Consider the following 21,083-nt stretch of genomic DNA (forward strand, 5'->3'; position numbering starts at 1 on the left):
AAGACAGCCAGAGAAGAAGGATCAGTTTCAAAATGATATATTTGGTATAGTGATTGGCTACGGACTGGATGACTGGGGTTCGATCCCCGACGGGGGGCAGAGGATTTTTCCTCTAGCCTCTGCGATCAGACCGGCTCTGCAGCCCACCCAGCCTCCACCTGTGGGTAAAGTGTGGCCAGGGTGTGGTGATGCTGACCACTCACCCCCATATAGTGCCAAGATCAAGAAAAAGTAGGAGCTATACCTCCTTCTCCTTCCCCCCCAGCACCTACATGGTGTATAGTGGGACAGCTTTTATATCTTGTTTACAGCATGGAAACTTCTAATGTCTGGTAAAGTTGTGTTAAGACTTACATTCAGCAGTCACATGTTTCCAAGGTGAGTTTAGTTGAGCCTTGAGTCCCTGGTATGGTTGTAATGTCTGCTCCAAAATCAGCCCTAACTTACGATCTGTTTTGGAGTTAGGTGTTTCTAGCAGCAATTCCAGGGATTTCTTGTTTGGGTCTGAGACATGAAAATGCAAATTCATCAATAACAGTATATTAAACATGTTTACTTCATACTTTGTAATACTGAGGACTTGTAGAAACTGGGGTACATGGCAGTACCCAAGTCCACAGAGGCCCTGATCAGGGTGCCTGTAAGGCCCAGGTCTAAGGGGAATACCTAATTAAGGAGGTCAATCCTTTTAAAGGACCCAGGGACTTTGAAAGATCAAGGACCTGCAGGGAGACCTTGATTATGGCCACAAACAAAAGAGCTCTTTAACATAGAATTTTTCATGTTTTCACCATTTGGCAGGCATTTTCTGAAACCAGGTAATTATCATGAGATCTTGCTAAATAGGATACTGTGCTTTATTGCTGGCATGGGACTACTGGCAGAGTAGAAGAACAGAGAAGCACAAGAGATCAGTTAACGATCACAGTGCAAGGGTAAGTTTGACACATCCCTTTTATTTACATTACATTACTTAACATTTTTAAGCTTGACTTAGGCTTGATGAATATTAGGGAAGCAAATGTAGCACATTATAGAGACATTATGAGGCAGACACCTATTATTAAGGACTCAATCAATATGAAGCTCTTGAAATTCATATTTATGAACAAAACTATATCATGCAATAGCTTAAACAGTATGTTTAATTACATTTAATAGCAGTTACAGGGACAGATATCCTTACCTTTGTTATTGTAAGAGGCATGGAAGTGATAGCTCGTTACATCTTCACTCTCAATTGTCAGAGAGAATTTGCTGGGACCATTAAGTGGATAGAATGCAGCCTTTGCTGCAATTGGATCCCATGGAAAGTTCACTGTTCCACAGAATGTTAGGCCAATGAGAGGAGACAGTTGGTCAAAACATCCATGGTAATCCCTCCTATTACAAAGTAAACCAGCTCCATTATTATTCTGCACAGTGGTATATTTTAATCATAAAAGCATAATTTAAAAAACAAGGAATTAAATAAATGTAATCATAATTTTAAAATTATATCATTACTTCCTGTAATTCTTTAGTATTACTTTCCTCAAGAAATTACATTACAAATTTGATTTATTAAATTTTTTTAGAGAACTCAAATGGCAAAACATATCACAGTTATTTTTATTAATTCTTGTCCAAACATCCAATCAATTAACAGTGTGTCACTTAATGTTCTGTTTCCCAGGAACATAACACAGATGCTAATCAGTCATTTTCCAGTATGTATATAAGCATACACACACTAGACAAATGTCCATCAAGAACATTAAACACATTTTTATTGAAATGTGTAACAAAGCAGCACATAATATGAAAATATCTGTTTTTCTATATTGTATAAAAGTATACTCACATAGTAGTCTATGGACAAGTAAAATAGTTTTTATATAAGTGCATTGTTATCTCAAAGCAGCATATACAAATTAAAATTAAGTACTATATAACAAAACATTAAAATAATTACTTATCTTTGCTTAATTAAAGGATATAATGTGATTTAATGTCTAACAAGATCTCATATTGAGGTTATAATAACCATGCTACACTGTATAGAAGTACAACTATATAGCAGGCTATAGATGTACAATTACATAGTCATAAATTTACCCCATTTAAGACCCAAAATCCCTTAACACTACCATGGCAATGGCTATAACACAAATTCATAAATATATTCCTATAAGGCCCAAAATCTGTTAACAATAAATAATCACCACCCACCAACCAACCAACCAACCAACCAACCTTTACTTATTTATGTCAAAATTGACTTTAGAGATCCAGTACAGATTTATATGATTTAATTACTTTAGAATTGTTAAAATGAATAGAATATATTCTGAATTTAATTTTAATATAATTTTACTACCCAGAGTATTTTAACATGGTTATGACTAGTACACAGAATGTAGAGAACAGTTATGGAAAAGAAAACAGCATGAAAGAATTCATCCCTGATTCACTGTGAAATATCCCATGTAACAAATTAACACATCATTACAATTAATAAATTACATGTAAAAGTTATACATATGATATGTTTATTTGTAAATCAAACATTGATATTATTATACAGAATTTGAGATTTGATGCTCTCACAGCAGCTAGTACAAAGATGAATGTCTTCTGGCTGGTGTGCTGTGTAGTCTGGCAGTCTTCCAGACTACTTGGCATAACAACCACAAGACAATCATCTTCAATATGCAGAATATCAGAAGGATTTTGAATTTTTCAAAATATAGAACTAAATATGACTTCTAATTCCAGCATTATGTATTATATGTTGCCTCAGTCTATGAAGTTAAATGGTGTCTTAACTCATGTTGCACTGTCTTGCATGCAAAAAGGCACAATGGATGTAGCAACATTCTAGGTGACATAATGAATAGAATTTTTCAGTGACATGTTACCTTGGTGTATTTGTAAAGGTAACAGGAGTATCCACCTCAGATTTTCCACGTTCATGAATGGTAGTCAGCACTTCTGACTTTAGTGTAATCAAATCCTGCTTCTTAACTGGTAAGCCCAAGGTAATATCAACTCCACGCCCATCAGTAGCTTTCACATTAACATCTGTTCCAGTAGCTGTGTGCAAAGTATTAGCCACCTTCAGTCCTGCCTCAACAGCATAAGCATCCACAACAAATTCACCCACAAGTTCTACAGCAGCACTGAAACAGAAAACATAAATGTTATCAGATGCAATATGTTTGTACAACAAACAAGATTAAAAATACAGCACAGTAAGAAAGTCCAATTATTTATTTCATAATTATTGTTCAAAAATTTATTGGAGTAAGTTAGCACAGACTTATACTACACTTGACCGATAATGATCTTTAGACTCAAGTTCATTCGCAATGCAGTGTTACACACTGAAATGAATGATGCCACTGTGAGTGAGTGCCACAGTAGCACGCACCCCACATGACAAGTTAAGAGTGGTTGATGTACTGGACCTCAGTGTCTTGACAGCATGATGAGTTGTCAAGTACCAAGAAAATATAATTTATGCATGCCTTTTTCACATTTGTCTGAAATAATTTATTTTTTAAATTAAAATTCCAGTTCAGTTAAAATTTTAAGGCTTATTTTTTCAGATCATACAGGTTTTAAAAAAAACATACCTGTATGAGGTCAAAGATATTTTCCCACAGAAACTGAAGGTTCAAAATATGGCTCAGTAAAGGGCCAAGGAGACACAACAACAAAAGTCAAGCAGTTTCTAGGTCTTTTACACTGGTATATTTTAAGAGACACTTTGGAGATACTCACCTGGGAACAAATTTAAGTTGAATATGGGAATTTTTAAAGTTGTTAATAAGCTCATTTGCATCCAGTTTTCCCTCCAGTTCTACATGAATGGCACTGCTGCCAGTAGCAACCAATTTGAGAGGGAAGCCAAGGGATGTTGGATATATAAGCTCTGTGTCCAGGAAAGTGTTATGTTGCTGTAACTTGTACTGAAATTTAAAATACCATAATAAAAGGTCACACAATAGTAACAGACTAATTTCTATTATCTTTCTGAGCAAGAATGTAAATGGTTCTTATGGAAATAATATGGGGGAGAGACTGGACTGGATTCATGTAGTTAAGGACAGAAAAAGTAAGGTTAATTACAATTTATCTTTATGCATGTGACTTACAACAATCTTTGCACACAGAAGATCCGATCAAAATCATCACCTGAACATTTACTAATACAAACACTTGTAATTAAGGCAATGCATTAAACTTGGGCCAAGTACAAGTGTTACAAGAATAATACCTCATCCTTACCCCTTTTATCACACCACTGCATTTAAAATACATTAAAATCTCTGACTACAAAACTTTACCAATGTAACATTTTTTGTCTTACAATTAATCACAGAAATTAGAATGAGAAAATGAGAGAAAAATATCACCAGCTTCTGAATAACTAGCTGTACTGCACAGTAAGTAAGAATAGTGAGAAAAATACAGTAATTCTTGTACTCACATCAAAGCCCTTTGCCTTTTTCACAACCTTGTCAACAAGATCAAAGGTGTTGTCAAACAGTTCCTTTGCTGCATCTCCAGCATTGTGGTGTAGGCTCAACCAGCCAACCTCTGCGCCAAACAACCTCGCTGATAATTCTAACAACAATTCTCGATCAGGTTCTGCATGATCTGGTGTCACAGACTGTGAAAAAAAGACAACATTAACACATAACTTACAGGTTACAATTCAGTCAAGATTTGCATATAATATTAAGACTCTATTTAAATGGGCCATTAAAACAAAGTTGAATAAAAAGTAATATAACTTTTGCCATTTAACTATGTTAAAAAATAAAAGAATATTTTGACAGTTACATGAAAAATTACATTAAATATCAGCATTTTGTTTTGCGATTTATAACCTGATATTCAACTATCCAGGAAACAAATAATACATAATTAGGATGATGATTGTTCTCTGGATATAACACTGTGTAGTCTTGTAGATACTGACTAACCACTTGGATATGACATTTGGTAAACTTTGTACATATTTGTCATCTTCCTCCTGTTTGCTATATAAGAAATTAATTTCTACCAGTAAGATCTGTTCAGTTACATGATTAACTAAAATCAAAGTATTATTTAGTAGTACACTGTTAAAAAATTACCAAATACATTACAACAAAACTGGGATCATACTTTGATTTTACCTTGTGTCGAACTTCTTCCAGTGCCTCCTTGGTGACTGATCGTTTGCCTCTAAAAGCTTGATCCAGCCTTTGCTTTACAGTGTTCTCAAGCTCAGTCCATTTGTCCTTTCCATTTGTTATGAATTGTTTTAAGTCATGCGTTTTAAAATAACCTTTAGGTCCAAACAACCTTTCAGCAATAAGGTCCAAGTTTTCTTGCCGGAATTCCAACTGAAATCAAACAGCGACAATTTAAAATATGTGCACTTTCATTTTATTGGCACACAAGAGAATGTAATGTGAACTACTACATAACTGTTTTCATGCATCCATATCTCTTGAAATATGATTACTTTAAGAAACTAAGCAGCAGTAATAATAACAGATCCAAATGAAATATATAAAATGTTTTATCAAACATCAATTTACATACCTCTAAGAAGTTGACAGAATGTCCAAATAATTCTGTGGTGAGATTAAGGGTTGATGCTCGTGGAAGGAAAGATCTCTGGGAGTAGATTACATTTGATTCAATTGTGTCACCAAGGCTGAGCCCATCAAGAAGGTATGAAAACTCATAGTTACTAGAGAACTTTCGAAAATCTATAGGAAACCTCTTAGTGGTACGGATTTCACCATAGACAGATTTTAAATCTCTTTTGTTGGGGTTGGTTGATGCCCTGAGATTGCGAAGGTATGATGCAATGAAGGAACCAACTGAAACAAAAACATTGTAACGTGCAAAGTGCATCTCTTTGTGGACTAAATATACATACATGACAATAGGATACAAGACAATAGGGATGGCTGAGAGAATAATAGAAAGTCCTGCTTTAGCCTGGAATATCAGTCTCTACATTTTGAAAATGTTGCTTCATAACTAATGGATTCATTATAGAATCTCTAGGAATTAATAATATGTCAACAAAATAAAAATTACCAATATTTATGACAAACTTGCTTATTCACTGCAGTGTGTCCAAACCGGACAGAGTAATAGCACATTGTATAATGTTCCTATTCTGTATTCACCATGGCATCAAAGTCCTATTACTTTTTTCACATCATGAAAATATTTCTGAAATCTATTACAAATGTTCTATGATCGATTACCATCCATCTTTTAATAATCTGTATTTCATATGCTGATATTCTTTATGTCTTACCTTGGTAGGTTGGTTCTGAATCCAGAACTTCCTTCAGTGCATTGGCCATCTTGTGGCATGGGCATTCTACAAGTGCAAGGAAAGCTTTGATTCTCAATTCACTATCCAGTTGGTGGTTTTTCAGAACTTCCAGAGAAGTCTGCTTCAGCTGAAGTTATAAATGAGGAACAGTCAAGATAGCTTTTCCAATCACCAGTCAAAATCAAAGAACATATTAATTCAATACGATAAAGCAAAACGTTAAATAATGCTCTGGTCAAGAAAAAATAAGAGCATAAATATATTTCATGCATTTTTCTTTAGAGTTTTGCTAACTTTACTTTAAATCCTTTTCAATGTTCCTGCATAGTACAAACTCTGAGACATGCTCTTATATAATATGTGATTAATAATATAAATTTATACAGCATTAGGATAGTTTTTTACATCGTGAAAAATCATTCATAGAATGGAAATCAATCCTAACTCCAAACCGAACTAATATAAAAAGAAACTTTTCTTAAGGAATTGTTTTGTGGAAATTTAAACAAATATGTTTGCATTTAAAGCATAAGTTGTATATACCTGCTAAATAAGACAACAGTAGAAATCATATGATAGTACTGCTCATCAAAGTAAGAAAATATGTTAAAAAGATATGTTAACAACATATTTTTCAGAGACATCTCAGAACATTCACATTCACACTTGTCCCCATCTCTAATGTTGACAGGAGGGACAAGTGATGAAACTTGTAATTAAAAGCAAACATTTTATAAAATATGCTCTAAAACTAGGTGCTATTTTTAAAAATATCAAAACAACACATCTGTAGAACTTTTCTAATTATGAAAGAGGAAAATGTTAAGACCACTAAACTTACTCGGCAGGCATCGCTCTGGAAGACATCCAACGCTGCAACTCTAACTCTCGTTGGGAGACTATCATCAAGGGCACAAGCACGCAATTTGTTGGCCGTAACATCGTTCAAATGGTGAACATTGTGGAGGGCTTTCAAGGAAGCCACAACCTAAATATGCAACAAATAACATGTCTCTTCACTTAATATGCTATAAAGCTGAAAGTAATTTGTCATCTCTGACCATTCATCTGCCACACACACACACACACACACACACACACAAAGACAAAGCATTGTGTTTGTGAAGATTTCTGTCTTCTGTGTTGTTGCGCTGTGTAGTCTGGTCGATGTTAACCAACGTTTCAGAGGTCATACTACCTCCTTCATCAGGCCCTGATGACGGAGGCAGTATGACCTCTGAAACGTTGGTTAACATCGACCAGACAACACAGCGCAACAACCCAGAAGACAGAAATCTTCATACTCACCACTGTGAAAACCTCAAATCTTACATTGTGTTTGTCTTCCATCTTACAGTGAAGAAGATCATATGTAAAATTCACTAAGAAAGGAATTTTTAAATTGTAATGAAGAAGAACAGTAAATTTTATGGTGGGTACAGTTAAAGTTTTATACGTTTCTAATAATTGCTAGCTACTGAAATTATGAAAAAAATATCTAATATGCTAAACCTTAGAACATACCTGGAGGAATAGAAATGTAGCTTCAGGAAAATAAAACAATACTCTGATATGCCTCATGAATATAAATGACACATGATACTAAATTAGTGCATGACTAGTTTTAAAATTACAGTGAGTTAATGCTTATTTGATATGTACAGAAGACACAAAGTGACCAACCCATCTTGAAACAAAGCTCTCCGACATGTATATATAAACAATCTACATAGTGCTACAAATTGAATATCTGTTTGTTTCCTTTTATTGCTTGTCTGGGAGAAGATTTTTCTCTGATTTTCCAAAGAAAAAGTAAGATATTTTATATCTTGTGTTTCAGTGTGTTATTATTATTATTTATTATTAACTGCAAATGGGTTTTTACCGGGTGGCAGTGGTTAGTTCTATTGAATTGTATAGATGGCCTACCTTCTGTTCTTCATCCCAGTTAGAAGACTTGCAGCCACCACTGACAGGTTTCGACAATTTCTCTAGGAAAGCATCAAATTCAGGAACATCTTCACATCTGTGATGAGCACAATATCGGCCACCTAGAGCTCCAACGCCCAGGTATGCCAGCTTAGAAAATTCTGGCTGGTCCAGCAAAGACTGTTAACATCAGATATCAACAATATGATGAATTTTTAACCTAGCTGATCTGCGTAGGATAACAATCATGATGAAAGTATTGGTTCATATTATTAATCGCTCATAAAAAGAAAGTGTCCTTAAAGAAGGCATTGCTTTTGCTGAAATGTCCAAAAATCTGCACATATAATATGCAGCAATGATGCACTTAGATGAAGGATTATGACAGCACATTGGTTGTCATTTAAAGTAAAAACAATTACTTTTGATTTATTAATTTCACATTTTGAGATACACTGATCAAATAATAAATATAAAATGTGTGATATCACAAACTGTTATAAAAAATTATAGAAGTAATTCAGCTTTCACTCACCACAGCTACTGTGAGAGCTGGTAAGGTTACATGTTTGGTGTATGCAAATTGAAGATAATATAAGTCAGCATATGGGCCAGTGATCTTTTTGGTCTTCAACAGTTCAACAGCAACTTCAACTGCATCACCTGTGCCAGCTCGGAAAAGAGCATCCAAGAACATTTTTCTGCAATGTAGAAACTCACTCAACAACAGAATCTTCCAATCCACCTTTAAATTACATATAACAATAGCTCAGAATACAATTCTGACTTTGCAGATATCTACAGCCAGGCACATTAGTGAAAGCATATTAAGAGGTCTTGTCTTGCCTGATCCCCTTCCCAACAATCATCTTCTGAGATTTTTACTTTATGAAGTGAATTTTTTTTAAGCTAATATAGAACAATCAATTTGAGGTTTCATCTCGCTAACCTTACACTTCTCAATAGCTTCAAATAGTACAAAATATTCCAAGGCAGTATCAAAGAATGCAATTGCTGTGGAATTTGATATCTGTCAATATGCAATATAAGGTCTCCTTCCTGCATAACTTCATTGTGAAAAATGTACCTTCAGGCAGATTATATTTTAATACACTTACATAGGTAAATAATATTCACCAATTTTTTTTTTCTTTTATGGCCAGGTTTACACAGCATATCAAATTCCATTTGGGAAAAGACTGAAATGAGCTGGACAAAGTAGCTGTTAATTTCCTGAAACCTCTGATCATTAATTAGTCTGCATTCTTAGGACATTGTAATGAAATATTTATTAAAATTTCCCTAGACTTAACCTACTTGGATTAAAAATAAAGCAATATTTAACAGTAATGTTAAAATCCATGATTTTATATTGTCAATGGTTACAACATGTATGAACTCAATATCACAGAACTTGAAGCAAAGAATTCACAAAACATTTATGGCATTTAGACTTTTGTTTTAAAGTTCTAGGTTTCATTCTCTTCTGTATCAGACGAATTATTTGTTTTAATTGCACCAAATAAAACCATGACTTACGTTCCCGCCTTAAAACCAGCACCCGCTTTCACCTGGCTGTAGACTGAGAAGAGATCATCCTTGTTGCTCTGTCTGAGGATGGTGACAACATTGGCAAACTCTCTTGCTGCTGTTTCTCCAACATACTCCGGCATGGCATGATGTGCTTTGTGCAAAGCCTCAATAATAGCTGCAACACTACTGGATCCCGTATTGCCAACGTGCGGAGGTTCAAATACAAGGGAGCGAGGAGTGCTTCCAGATGCTATAAACAGGCATAAAAATTATATTAAGGCCTCCAGTGTTTGTTTCATTCAATAAAGGCCTTACAAATTAAAATATGGAATACTGTTTTCAAAACTGTAGTCAAAACATCATAGAACTTGCTACATTATTGTCAAGTAGGCTCAAATTTTGGAAGACACAACTCAACCTCTAAAATGTGAATTCAGTGTTACTGAACTGTAATAAATGACATATCTTTGTACTCACTTGCAGGTGCAGCTTGCTTGTTGTGAGCTACAAATGTCAGTTTGCTAGTTACTAAGGTTGTGGCACCAGCCTCCTTATTGGAGAATGGCCTATACAGGTACTTCTCATGACTCTCAGCACTGTTCAAGATACCACCCTTCAGCTGCTGGCGTAGATCTTGTGTGGATTCCAGCAGGGGTGTTGCCTGAAAATCCTACAGAAATATCAAAACAAATCCTGTCAGAATAAACAAATAAATGAAGCAAGATTACAATATTATTTATCCATATTCAAATAATTGTGGATTACAGGAAAGAAACACCGCTGTGTTTGATGTATGGAAGTATATGTATATTACACAATAGTAAATTCAGACAAGAATAAAATATTAGATTTCCAGATTCAAATACCTGAAGGCTATTTGTGAGACCCACAGGGCCTTATATAAGTAAATTCGTGCACAGTTCTTACTGACAATGGTAATGACTTCCATACAGCTAAGAAAATTATTTGTTTAAGCAAAGTTTCTTTTAAAAAAATCATATCCTAAGTGTGGTTCAGCAATGAAAAATTATTAAGTTCATGGTTGAAATTTAGGTTCTAAAAATTAATGTATGTAACATCACACATCTTTTCTATTAAACACTATATCAGCACTCCCTGGTAGTAAACCTTGTATATACCAGACTTCCACATACATTAAACCATAATATGCTGTGCATATAGATTAATTTATGCATTATATGCCATATATAGTTACACATAAACATACCAGACAATGAAAAGAATGAAGGAAAGAGTGTGGACAGAAGGATTTTCTACTATAGCCATATACTTACTGAATTAATAGGATATGTTACAGAAGCAAAATCCTGTCGCAGATGTTCGCGGAGTTGGCATTTATTGAGGTTCCTAATTTTTGTGATGGTGGTTGTGTCACCACGTTCAGCGACACTGATGTCAGTGGGGCAGAGACCAAACACATCAAGCTGCAAATTACACATTAAATTAACTAGTAATACCACAATTCTGCAATATTCTTTTAAGTATTGAATGTCAGGTATAACTTTCAAAATTATTATAACTCGTGAAACAATGCAGTATTCTATATTAAATACAAAATTAAATATATAATACATCACAACACTCTAAATATTCAGTGATTTTGTGACTTGCAACAAATTTTCATATTTACTATAAATGCATTTAAAAGAATATCCAAAATTAATAATATTTACAATCAGTAACTGTAACAATTTCACATTCACATAAATTTCTTTCTTCAAAGTAAACAATCTAAGAACAAATGAAGACTGAACATATGTTTAAAATCAGAATGATGCCTTAAGTGGTACAGACTATGTTCAATAAGTAACACCTGAGGGTGTGTTATACTTTTATTTATTAATATGATTCAGACATCTAACACAACCATTATTAATTAGCAATGTCTCCATTTCCCCACATAAGTGTCATAGCAACTGAAATACTACCTATTGAATGAAGACTACAGATTTCAAAAGCAAATGACAAACTATATTATTTTATTAAAAAAACAAAAAAGATACTCATATTAGCAGAAAGACCTAGATTTCTTACCACTTTGCTTTGACCTGTTTTGACAGCATCAGTTGAAGCCACTTGTAAAAGAGACAGCACTGCCCTCTTGATATTGACTGATGCCTCACTGTCTTTCTCCTCTGTGCACAATTCCCTGTCCACGATGCCATTCTCATAGCCAAATGAAACTGGGTGAGCTTCCAGGTCACTAAGATGGCTGTATTTCTATGCGCCAAACAATGGAGAAACATGGTACATTTCAATATGTTTGTCTCACACTGTTTGGCGCCAGATTTTGTAATAATCTTAACATTAGGTAATTTTTATGTATATTTACTACAGAAACATTTAATAACCTCTTTATCTATCAGTTAAAATACTAAGAAATCTTAAAATAAATTAAAGTGAATGAAATTTACACATGGTAATATTTGTATGAAGTGCTGTATATAAAATATAACCAACATTTCTTAGAGGATGAAAAATTATATATATATATATATATATATAAAAGATTTTTAAGCTCTTGAGTAAACTGGTACTTTAAATTAACTGAAATACATCAAAATAAATTTGTTCTACAAAATTTAACGTAGATTTACCATACCGGGTTTCAATACCATTCATCCCATATATTATGTATTGCCATTTGCATAGCTATTATATAGTTTCTGGTGTAACTAATGGATGCTTTACTATTCCCTTTTGAAACACAACTAATAACTCATTTTCATGGTATTAAAGCTATTCATCTCTAAACTATATGTTAATGTGAAATAGTATTATTAACCTCTGTTGTATAGAAACAGGAGGCTGCCAGCTGAACTTTAACACCAGGGTTTAATAGTTAGCAGTATGTTATTGTGACACAGGCAAATGAATCACACAATGGCAGATAAAGGCTGACACATCTGTATTATCAAATTAAGATTCTTACCTGTGAGTCAGGTCCAGTAACTTGGACATCTTTTAGCTTCAGGACACCTTGACAGTTGTCCAATATGCTGACTTCTGCTGTTGCCTTCAACTGAAGACTTATTCCATCCCCTTGTTGACCCGGTAGTCTTGCAACCGTATTCCCCTCAAAATTGTACACATAAGTATATCCAGTTCCGTATTGCAACTGGTATATGGACGGTCCTTGAAACAAAATTTGGTAATCTAATTAACTTTCACATGGATGCTTCAATACTTCAGGCTTGAACAGGGCACAGTACACTTCATGTAACCTTAAGATAATAATCAAAATGCTGAATTAAAGTGGGACAGAATTCAGAATGATCCAAAATCTTGATATTTTTACTCCATCTCAAACAAACCTGGTAACGGCATACTTTCCTAACACTATGCCAGACTATTTTACTGCCCTTCCTTCTCTCTACTGAACCAATAAGGACAGAAAGTTGTGCCAAGAAGAAAAATTGGAACAAACAAAAAATGCAATCAGAATGATTTTATTCTCCCATTTGTTTTTAATCTCCTGCTAATTTTCTGCTCTGATCATTATGATTAATGTCAAGGTTTTTTAACTAACCAATCAGTTCTCTGGAACAGGGTATTTTCTAGGTAGTACAAGAAATTCAGTCTAAAGAAACTAGACATTTAAACTGAGTGACCTCAGAAAGCTTGTTGCAGGTTCCTATACTGAGTCAGTACAATACAATTAATGTACCTATCAACATTTCGCTAAGACCAATCGTAATATTATTCCTTTTCAACAGGAAAGCTTAATTAACACTGAGTAGCTATGTGTGCATTAGCCTGATCTGCAACGACACATAGGAAAGGCACTATGATGTTTCAGTGGTTTTACAAATAAAATAAGTTCACTACTTAAAGTTCAGTTTAAAAGTTTCCATAAACCACCCACAACAAGTAGTATTCATGACTACAGTACATGTCGCAAAACTAGGCAACGAACTGTTACTCATGGTTTGCCCATTATTTGGACAATATAATAACAGCGGGGTAATGAATTGTACTTTGTCTTGCCTACTTTCTTTAAAAAAGTTAAAACTTTACATTTATAAAATGAAATACAGTCTAATACAGTTTGATAACAACAATTAAACACTAAAAACTATTCACTTATCAAATATATAATTAATAAATCAAAATTTAAAAAGCTGCTATTATTCCTTAACTGCTACTTTCAAGAATTATTTAAATGTGGATATAAATAACATCCTTGCTTTGCACAGATGTGAAGCATTAATCTGTGTGCACAGTATTTAATTAAAAGAACAATAAATACTTACGACCTTGACATCCAATTTTGCATTTCTGTGATGCTGAAAAATAGAAAACAAAATGGCTGTTAGTGCTTTATCAAAAAATGTAGCAGTTACTAGTTTACATAATTTATATAAAAAATCTCAATGTCATCACACCAAAAGCAAATAATATTTTTACAATTTTCACATTCGTTCAAACAAAGTATACAATTAGCAATTTCAATGTTACCTGTACTAGATGATTAGAGCTTACATTTTTAACCATGAAGTCACGTTTTCTCTAATTTTAAACTGATGATAAGGAGTAGAATATAATTATAATGTAATGAAAAATAAAATTCAAGAATAAATTTATGATGCCTCACATAGAAAAACTGATTTAATATCTGAAATCTGACTAAGAAACAAAATTTTATAATAATGGCTCCACTTCCTTCTTTAAATTACTTACAGAAATGATCTGTAATAACCCCACCCCACCCTTTTAAAGGCTACTATACTGTTATCTGCATACAATATTAATATCCACACCCTTCAAGAAGAAAGACATTGTGTTTGGAATCATTTGACGAAAGTTTCTACCTGTAAAATTCTTCTTAGTTTAAACAACAAAGCCAAAATCATATTCCATATATCACACTAAAACAATATCATCATTCATAACATAGACTAATAACAAATAAGTAAATAAAACCTTCGACTCAATAAGATATAACCAATGCAGTTGGAAAAGTGTAAACAAACGGAAAATTAATCAGTCATCAAGCATAAAGTGCATAAGAATAAAGTGTTCTAAAGCAGTGGCATTCAACCATTTTTTGTTTGCATGCCCCCAGATATAATTTCTCTCCAAATTTGTACCCCCAAAGGTGTATAATTCAAGTTATACATAGTATATAATCTACATCTAAAATAAATTAAATAAATTACATTACTGATTATTCAGTGTTTATAATAAAATAATATTTTTTTTAAATTTCACGTACCCCTAAGATGTCTTCGCGTACCCCAGGTTGAGTACCACTATTCTAAAGTACGTTTAATTCACTGATTTGGGTGAGAATGTAGCAACGTTTCTTGGAGATATAAACGGAATTTTAAAACATTAATTACATAAGGCATATATTACAAAAGACAAAAAGCCCTTTACATCACTGGTTTATTATTCTAGGTACATGTATGACCAATTCAATTTATTACACTCTACTGCTATGTCACGTGTTGAAAATTGGAAACAATTAAAAATGGCCTCTGGTTTCAAATTAAGGTTACATGCGAATACGAGAGAAATATATAACATATTACAGACAAACAAGCGTAATTATCTGTCGTCTATGCAACATCAGTACTAACAGAATGCAAATGAGGGCAAAAATATCACTTTTGGACTGTGACATTTGTCTCTCCGACCAGTTTGTGCTTTTTTTATCTAACGATGAAGTTCATGTTGGCAATAACATGTAGTATGGGTCACCTACTATGGGTCAATATCTGAGGCAGGGCTTCAGCTTAACCTTGGCATTGAGATAATGAAGAAATTATCCAATCTTAAATATGATGTCTGTGGATGTGTAATTTTACTTCTTCCCACACAAATTCCCTGAAGTTAAAGCCAGAACAGTGCTGTTGAAATAAGTTGTGTAAGTTCTTTTGTATTGCAGCCATACTTATTTGTATAAAACTGAAAAGATGCAATATTAACCTTTTATCTTAGATATCATGAGTGAAACTTAAAATGAGCTTCGTCTGAGTTCAATGTATTTTATACTTGATGTTGTTCTGTAAGTTATCGGGATTCTCAAACCAGTAATTAAAAAATTGTAAATACGAAGTCAAGAGGTCATGTGAAAACAGACAACAAATTATTAGAATCTTTAAAATATATTGACACTTTTGGCACAAAGTCTGTAGGTGTTTAAGTTCTGTAAAGTTAAAGTTATAATACTTGTATGTAAATATATAAAATAAATTTAAGTTAGAGTTATTCGATTCTTCACCATTCTCTTACAAAGACTACATTTTGTGTGACACAGATGCCCCCCCCCTTTAATGCTATATATTTAATTTATACTAACATATTTAACTCATCAAACATGTTTCCCACTTGTAACGGAATCAGTCATTGCATTTTGGAGCTCCTTAATATTTGTTAGATCCCTGATTCAAATCTCGGCATGGAGACCGACTAGCTCGACTCTGCAGATGGATACAGGGATTTTATCTTCAAACAGACCACTTCCTCTAAGATGTTTCCCATTTGCAATTCAAACAATCATCCTCCTTTTTAACATTTGACAAAATCCATTCAGCTGAAAAAGCGTCGACAAATAAAGAGAATCAATAACATTTTCCCCCCTCACAGATTTAAAACACTCAGACGTCAATATAAGTTATTTAGAACAACTCCTAAAAAATTGTTAAAGTGATATTCCGCTCCCTACTACTCATCATGGAAATGTGGAACTGAAGATGGTTGCTGAACACAAAGTACTAGCAGGTGGCACGCCAATCGGTAACATCGTATGTTTTATGTTACGGTGATACATGAAAAACTTTCTGAATATGACAAAAGAACTATTTCATTACATTATATTAAACAGAGTTCGTTCCTGTCCCATAAAATAACTTTGGCCAAGACAAACGATGAAATTCAATGTCAACACAATGTCGACACCTGCCTGTGTCACATGCGAGTCTCTGGCACACGAATGCCAGTAAAAACGGGTTAACGTACCAAAACCCGGAAGAACAGCATCATCAATCTCACCAACCTGAACATCTAAAATGTCCCTTTCACAAAACCCACACCTCCCCTCATAAGAACGCATTTTATTATTCACTTGTTACACAACAGTAACGCTATGCAATTATTATCTGTGCCAGGATAATAGCGCAGTAGGTGTGGTTGTTTCACGCGTACTCTAAGACCCACGTTCTATTTATATTTTATTCGTTTCTTGTTGGTTTTACGTGTTCATTAGTATATTATGTATATATTGTATCTTCCTTACATGTGTCTATTTAATGATTTTGATTCGCAGGTAAGAGCTTAGAATGCACAGTTTTTCACGAATACGCTAGTGACGGTGATGGACACGATCCAATAAAAACTGTCGAAAAATGACATTGTTACAAACTGCGAAATAATTATAATATTTTTAAAAAACTCATAATTAATTTATTCGCTTTACAGCTTAATTATGCTATTAAAACATTACAGAAACAGTACAAGATAATCACCGTAACTCGTTTCGTTCCTGCTAATAGTGGAAGGTTATAAAAAAAAAGTCTTGGGTTTGTTTCAAAGTAAATTCATTGCTTACTACGCACTTATTTTACTAATGCATATCTGAATGTGCTATCTAACGACGCTCTAGTTTCTGATGACAAATTTTATAAACTGACTCGTTCTGAAGCCACTGTAAAAGTAAACTGACATTGCATCTCGTAACATTTAACTATTGCCTGCGTCACTTCACTTGGAGTTTGTTCGGGTCGTTATGTCTTGATTATGTAATGGAGCAACAAAACGGTTCTTGACCAAACAACATTCTGTGCTGCAGTGTTCGCTCTGTTGATACACGGGGAGCGATAAGCTCTTTTAGATGGACCCTAACAGGATCAAGGGCGCACAATGAACCCAGCAGTGGTTTGAGTGCCTAGGACGACTGTAGTTATTTCCCTCTGAACCAGTGCGAATACAAATACAAAGTTACTTATAAAATATTACGTGCATGCAACAGTGACGCATCAAGAATTTTCTGAGACCTTGTGAGGGTCAATGACAATGTTAAATCATGTCTAAACTAACTTGTTATAGAACAGATGGAAAATTGTACATGATAATCTTTATTCTAACTGGGATAAAACCCAACATCAAGTTTATTCAAGCTTTATAGCGTACTTGGTATGCTTTTCTCTTTTATAGGCCTATTAATGATTTGCCACTAAATATTATTAACTCAGTCTGTACACGTGTTCTACTTATAAATGATAAGACATACGAGCCTAACAATCACTGGACCGGATATAAGAAGCTTTGAAGAATTATCAAACAATGGTCAATCCACACAGTCATGACCACATGGTCCATAGACATTAAGCTTGACTTCAAATGTTAATATAACACACTTCATAAAACTTGGAACTGATAACATGCTAATAACTAACACGCGAAAATAAATAATGGTAACTATAGGCCTATGTAAGAAATAAAAACTACGAACTTCCTTTGTCTACTACAAAATTATGTCGTATAAATTTTAAAAGTCGTGTAGAATTCGTAAGTGTATCACGTTATAGAAAGTAAATAAATTCAAACATAAATTTCACATCAAAGTAGCTAATCATGATATCTGCTTTGTTTCATTCGAATAAAAATTACAGATATCCATTCGACAGTGTCCATCACTGCTTGTAGAATGCAGAGGACGGCGATATTGTGTCGATGGTCGGTGGGGGGGGGGGCGGACAACGCAAATGACCTCTAATCTAAGAATCACTTAGCTCACACAATAGGGATTGTTATTACTTACTTGACGAAACTTCTTTCAAATTATGGGGTTATACCACGCGCAATAAAATAAAAATAGCAGATTAGCAAACGTGAAAGTAAAGTTATCCCTGAGCACAATCAACGCACCACGAAGGCGAATAGGGGACGTGGAAGTAAATCTCCACGCATTAATTTCAACATTAGATGGAAGAGTATGGTAATTCTCCGATTATCTTTCTGTCTGGTACTCACAAAATAAGAGGCTGAAAGAATCGACAAAGAAAAGACGTCCATATTTTTTTTTAACCTACGTTAAGTGGTATCGTCAGATTAAAAATTGACAGTAGTTAAAACTCTTCTGAAGCAACATTGGCCGTAAGATTTGGTAGGACAAACACGCGGCCTACCACAACCCAGGATTAGACCCAAATGCGCCACAAGGAACACTAAAAACACTGAAAACACTAAAAACACTGGGCGAACTGTGGCCTATATTACAGGGATATGACATGTAAAAAAAAAAATAACATTAACAACTCAATACAGGAAACAAATTCTTCGAGGGCCGTAGCGTGTAACGAGAAGTTTCAACTTTTGTACAGACACAATGAGTTTTATGTGCTATACTGCAGAACCATAAAAAGTGACATTACACGATAAACAAAACTGCTATGATTTTTCCACATTTTCCTTTAACTTGTCAGTTTCTTTTCGTATCCTTTCCAATTCATTATTCGTTATCATCCAACAACTCAACGCTTCTAAGCTAATGACGTAGCTAAATAAACACTCGATATGGAGATTTTAAAATAATTAAGCAAATAATATCAACATGCGATATGGTCTGATTATCCATGACTACTAAACATTTGGAATTTCGATGTATTCATTACTATTTAAACCAAGTTAGGTTAAGTTTATAGATGAAATAAATCATCAAAACTGATGGATTTAAATCTAAACCACATTCAAAGCTCCCAGGGCCGGCACGAGCCTAAATAACGCTCCTGGTTACAACTTTTTCAAAAATTCATCACAATGATATATTACGTATATTTAATGGATTTAAAAGTTAGTCAGACCGACCTTAGTACATGGAACAAGACAAAGTGCAAAACGTGATGACTAAAATTTAAAATATCACGAAATTAGGCACAGAATTTGACAATATCACATAACATATTTATGACGAAAAAATTATGGGGAAAATTTATATATAGCAAATGTTTAGTGGTCGCTTGGTTCGTCTTTATTTGTTAATCAAATTTCATGCCCAATAATAAATCAAGAGGCATTTTTAGAGTGATTACCAGCCCCTGTAACCTGTCTCTGCATTGTGACAAACACGAACTGAAATATGTTGCTTTGAACAATTATAGAAGATTATTCTTACCATTATGGACTGTGCAACTTATATATTCATTAATTTTCAGGCAATTAATATGAAAAAATCAGTTAGGCCTAAAGCTACGAAAATCTTAAGCTAATTTTATAAACTATTATATAAAGTATGGCTAAAATTAAATAGCTATAATTGTGCGAAGTTTGATCAAGATAAATCGATTATCACATCATTGGTATTTATAATTTGATATAACTTCCCCTAGAAATAATACATAGCATTTTAACAGAATATTTACATGCAGTATGATATAAAATATTAGACAGACGCCAAATTATAACAGCTAAAGAAATAACACTTGCACCTAAAACAGAGATGTCAGAAATGAGACAGTTGTATGTGGGATTTGAGGTTTTCCCGGCGGTGACTTTGAAGATGGTTGTATTCTGGGTTGTCGCGCCGTGTAATCTGGCAGAAGTTTGCCAACGTTTCAGAGGTCCTTGCTGCCTCCATCATCAGGACTACCAGACTACATGGCACAACAACCCAGAAGACGACCATTTTCAGACAGCTGGGGGGGGGGGGGGGCTCAAACACTGCTTGCCTTTAGGCTTTGCCAAAAATGATTCATTTTCTTCCCTTAGCAATTCACAGTTACTCAGATTTCAGAAAACTCCTCACTAAGGAAACCTGAATCTTTAACATAGTCACAATAGTCTATCTGATCACACCCTGGGTTTTTTAATTAAAATACACATCCAAAAACTCATTTTTATTATATTAATTTAAATTTATTTATTCCATGTACACTTTATATCCTGCGATGTTTCTTTACATTAAGTTTCCGAACCGCAGTTCAACAATATTCTTAGCTGGAAGTAGTCATATTCAGCCTTACCTGCAGCAGATGCCAGTAGCACCAACAGAAGAGATAATAGGAGTATTACCCCCATGGACTTCACTTGCTTTGCCATGCTGGCAGCACAAACCCACAAGAGCTGCCATTACGTCCTGACAGCGTTTATATAGCCTCCATTTCATGAATTGGTGGGGGCAGGCAATCACATCAGCAAAGCTTACATAAGAGCCAGGCATGCCACCATTACTGTTCAGTCTGTCCAAATACTGGGTGACTGCCCGAATGTTTGTTTGTCTATCTGAATAACAGATTGACTAAAGCAATTGAAATTCTTCATAAAC

The 21,083-nt window shown here is 34.2% G+C and overlaps 1 protein-coding gene and 1 long non-coding RNA gene across 2 annotated transcripts in view; one reads left to right on the top strand and one right to left on the bottom strand.

Annotated features, from left to right (window-relative positions):
* The window catches only part of apolpp (retinoid- and fatty-acid binding glycoprotein apolipophorin), a 58,420-nt gene extending 37,495 nt beyond the window's left edge, over positions 1-20,925 (bottom strand). The window contains exons 1-18 of the mRNA XM_022067295.2: positions 20,782-20,925; positions 14,071-14,103; positions 12,750-12,952; positions 11,852-12,037; positions 11,092-11,241; positions 10,274-10,466; positions 9,803-10,046; positions 8,799-8,964; positions 8,264-8,443; positions 7,176-7,322; positions 6,314-6,461; positions 5,581-5,864; positions 5,169-5,378; positions 4,475-4,657; positions 3,766-3,953; positions 2,901-3,161; positions 1,187-1,383; positions 355-504 (exon numbers count right to left, since the gene is read on the bottom strand). Of these exons, the coding sequence (XP_021922987.1) occupies positions 355-504; positions 1,187-1,383; positions 2,901-3,161; positions 3,766-3,953; positions 4,475-4,657; positions 5,169-5,378; positions 5,581-5,864; positions 6,314-6,461; positions 7,176-7,322; positions 8,264-8,443; positions 8,799-8,964; positions 9,803-10,046; positions 10,274-10,466; positions 11,092-11,241; positions 11,852-12,037; positions 12,750-12,952; positions 14,071-14,103; positions 20,782-20,857 (3,199 nt within the window). The 5' untranslated portion in view covers positions 20,858-20,925. The remainder of the gene's footprint in view (positions 1-354; positions 505-1,186; positions 1,384-2,900; positions 3,162-3,765; positions 3,954-4,474; positions 4,658-5,168; positions 5,379-5,580; positions 5,865-6,313; positions 6,462-7,175; positions 7,323-8,263; positions 8,444-8,798; positions 8,965-9,802; positions 10,047-10,273; positions 10,467-11,091; positions 11,242-11,851; positions 12,038-12,749; positions 12,953-14,070; positions 14,104-20,781) is intronic.
* LOC147872633 (uncharacterized) overlaps positions 1-21,083 on the top strand; it is a 421,094-nt gene that overhangs the window by 238,131 nt on the left and 161,880 nt on the right. The gene's annotated exons all lie outside the window — the stretch shown is intronic.

The sequence above is a fragment of the Zootermopsis nevadensis genome, unplaced genomic scaffold (genome assembly GCF_977971745.1).
Source record: "Zootermopsis nevadensis isolate Lab colony 2312 unplaced genomic scaffold, Znev_1.0 Znev_ptg000025l, whole genome shotgun sequence".
NCBI lineage: Eukaryota > Metazoa > Arthropoda > Insecta > Blattodea > Termopsidae > Zootermopsis > Zootermopsis nevadensis.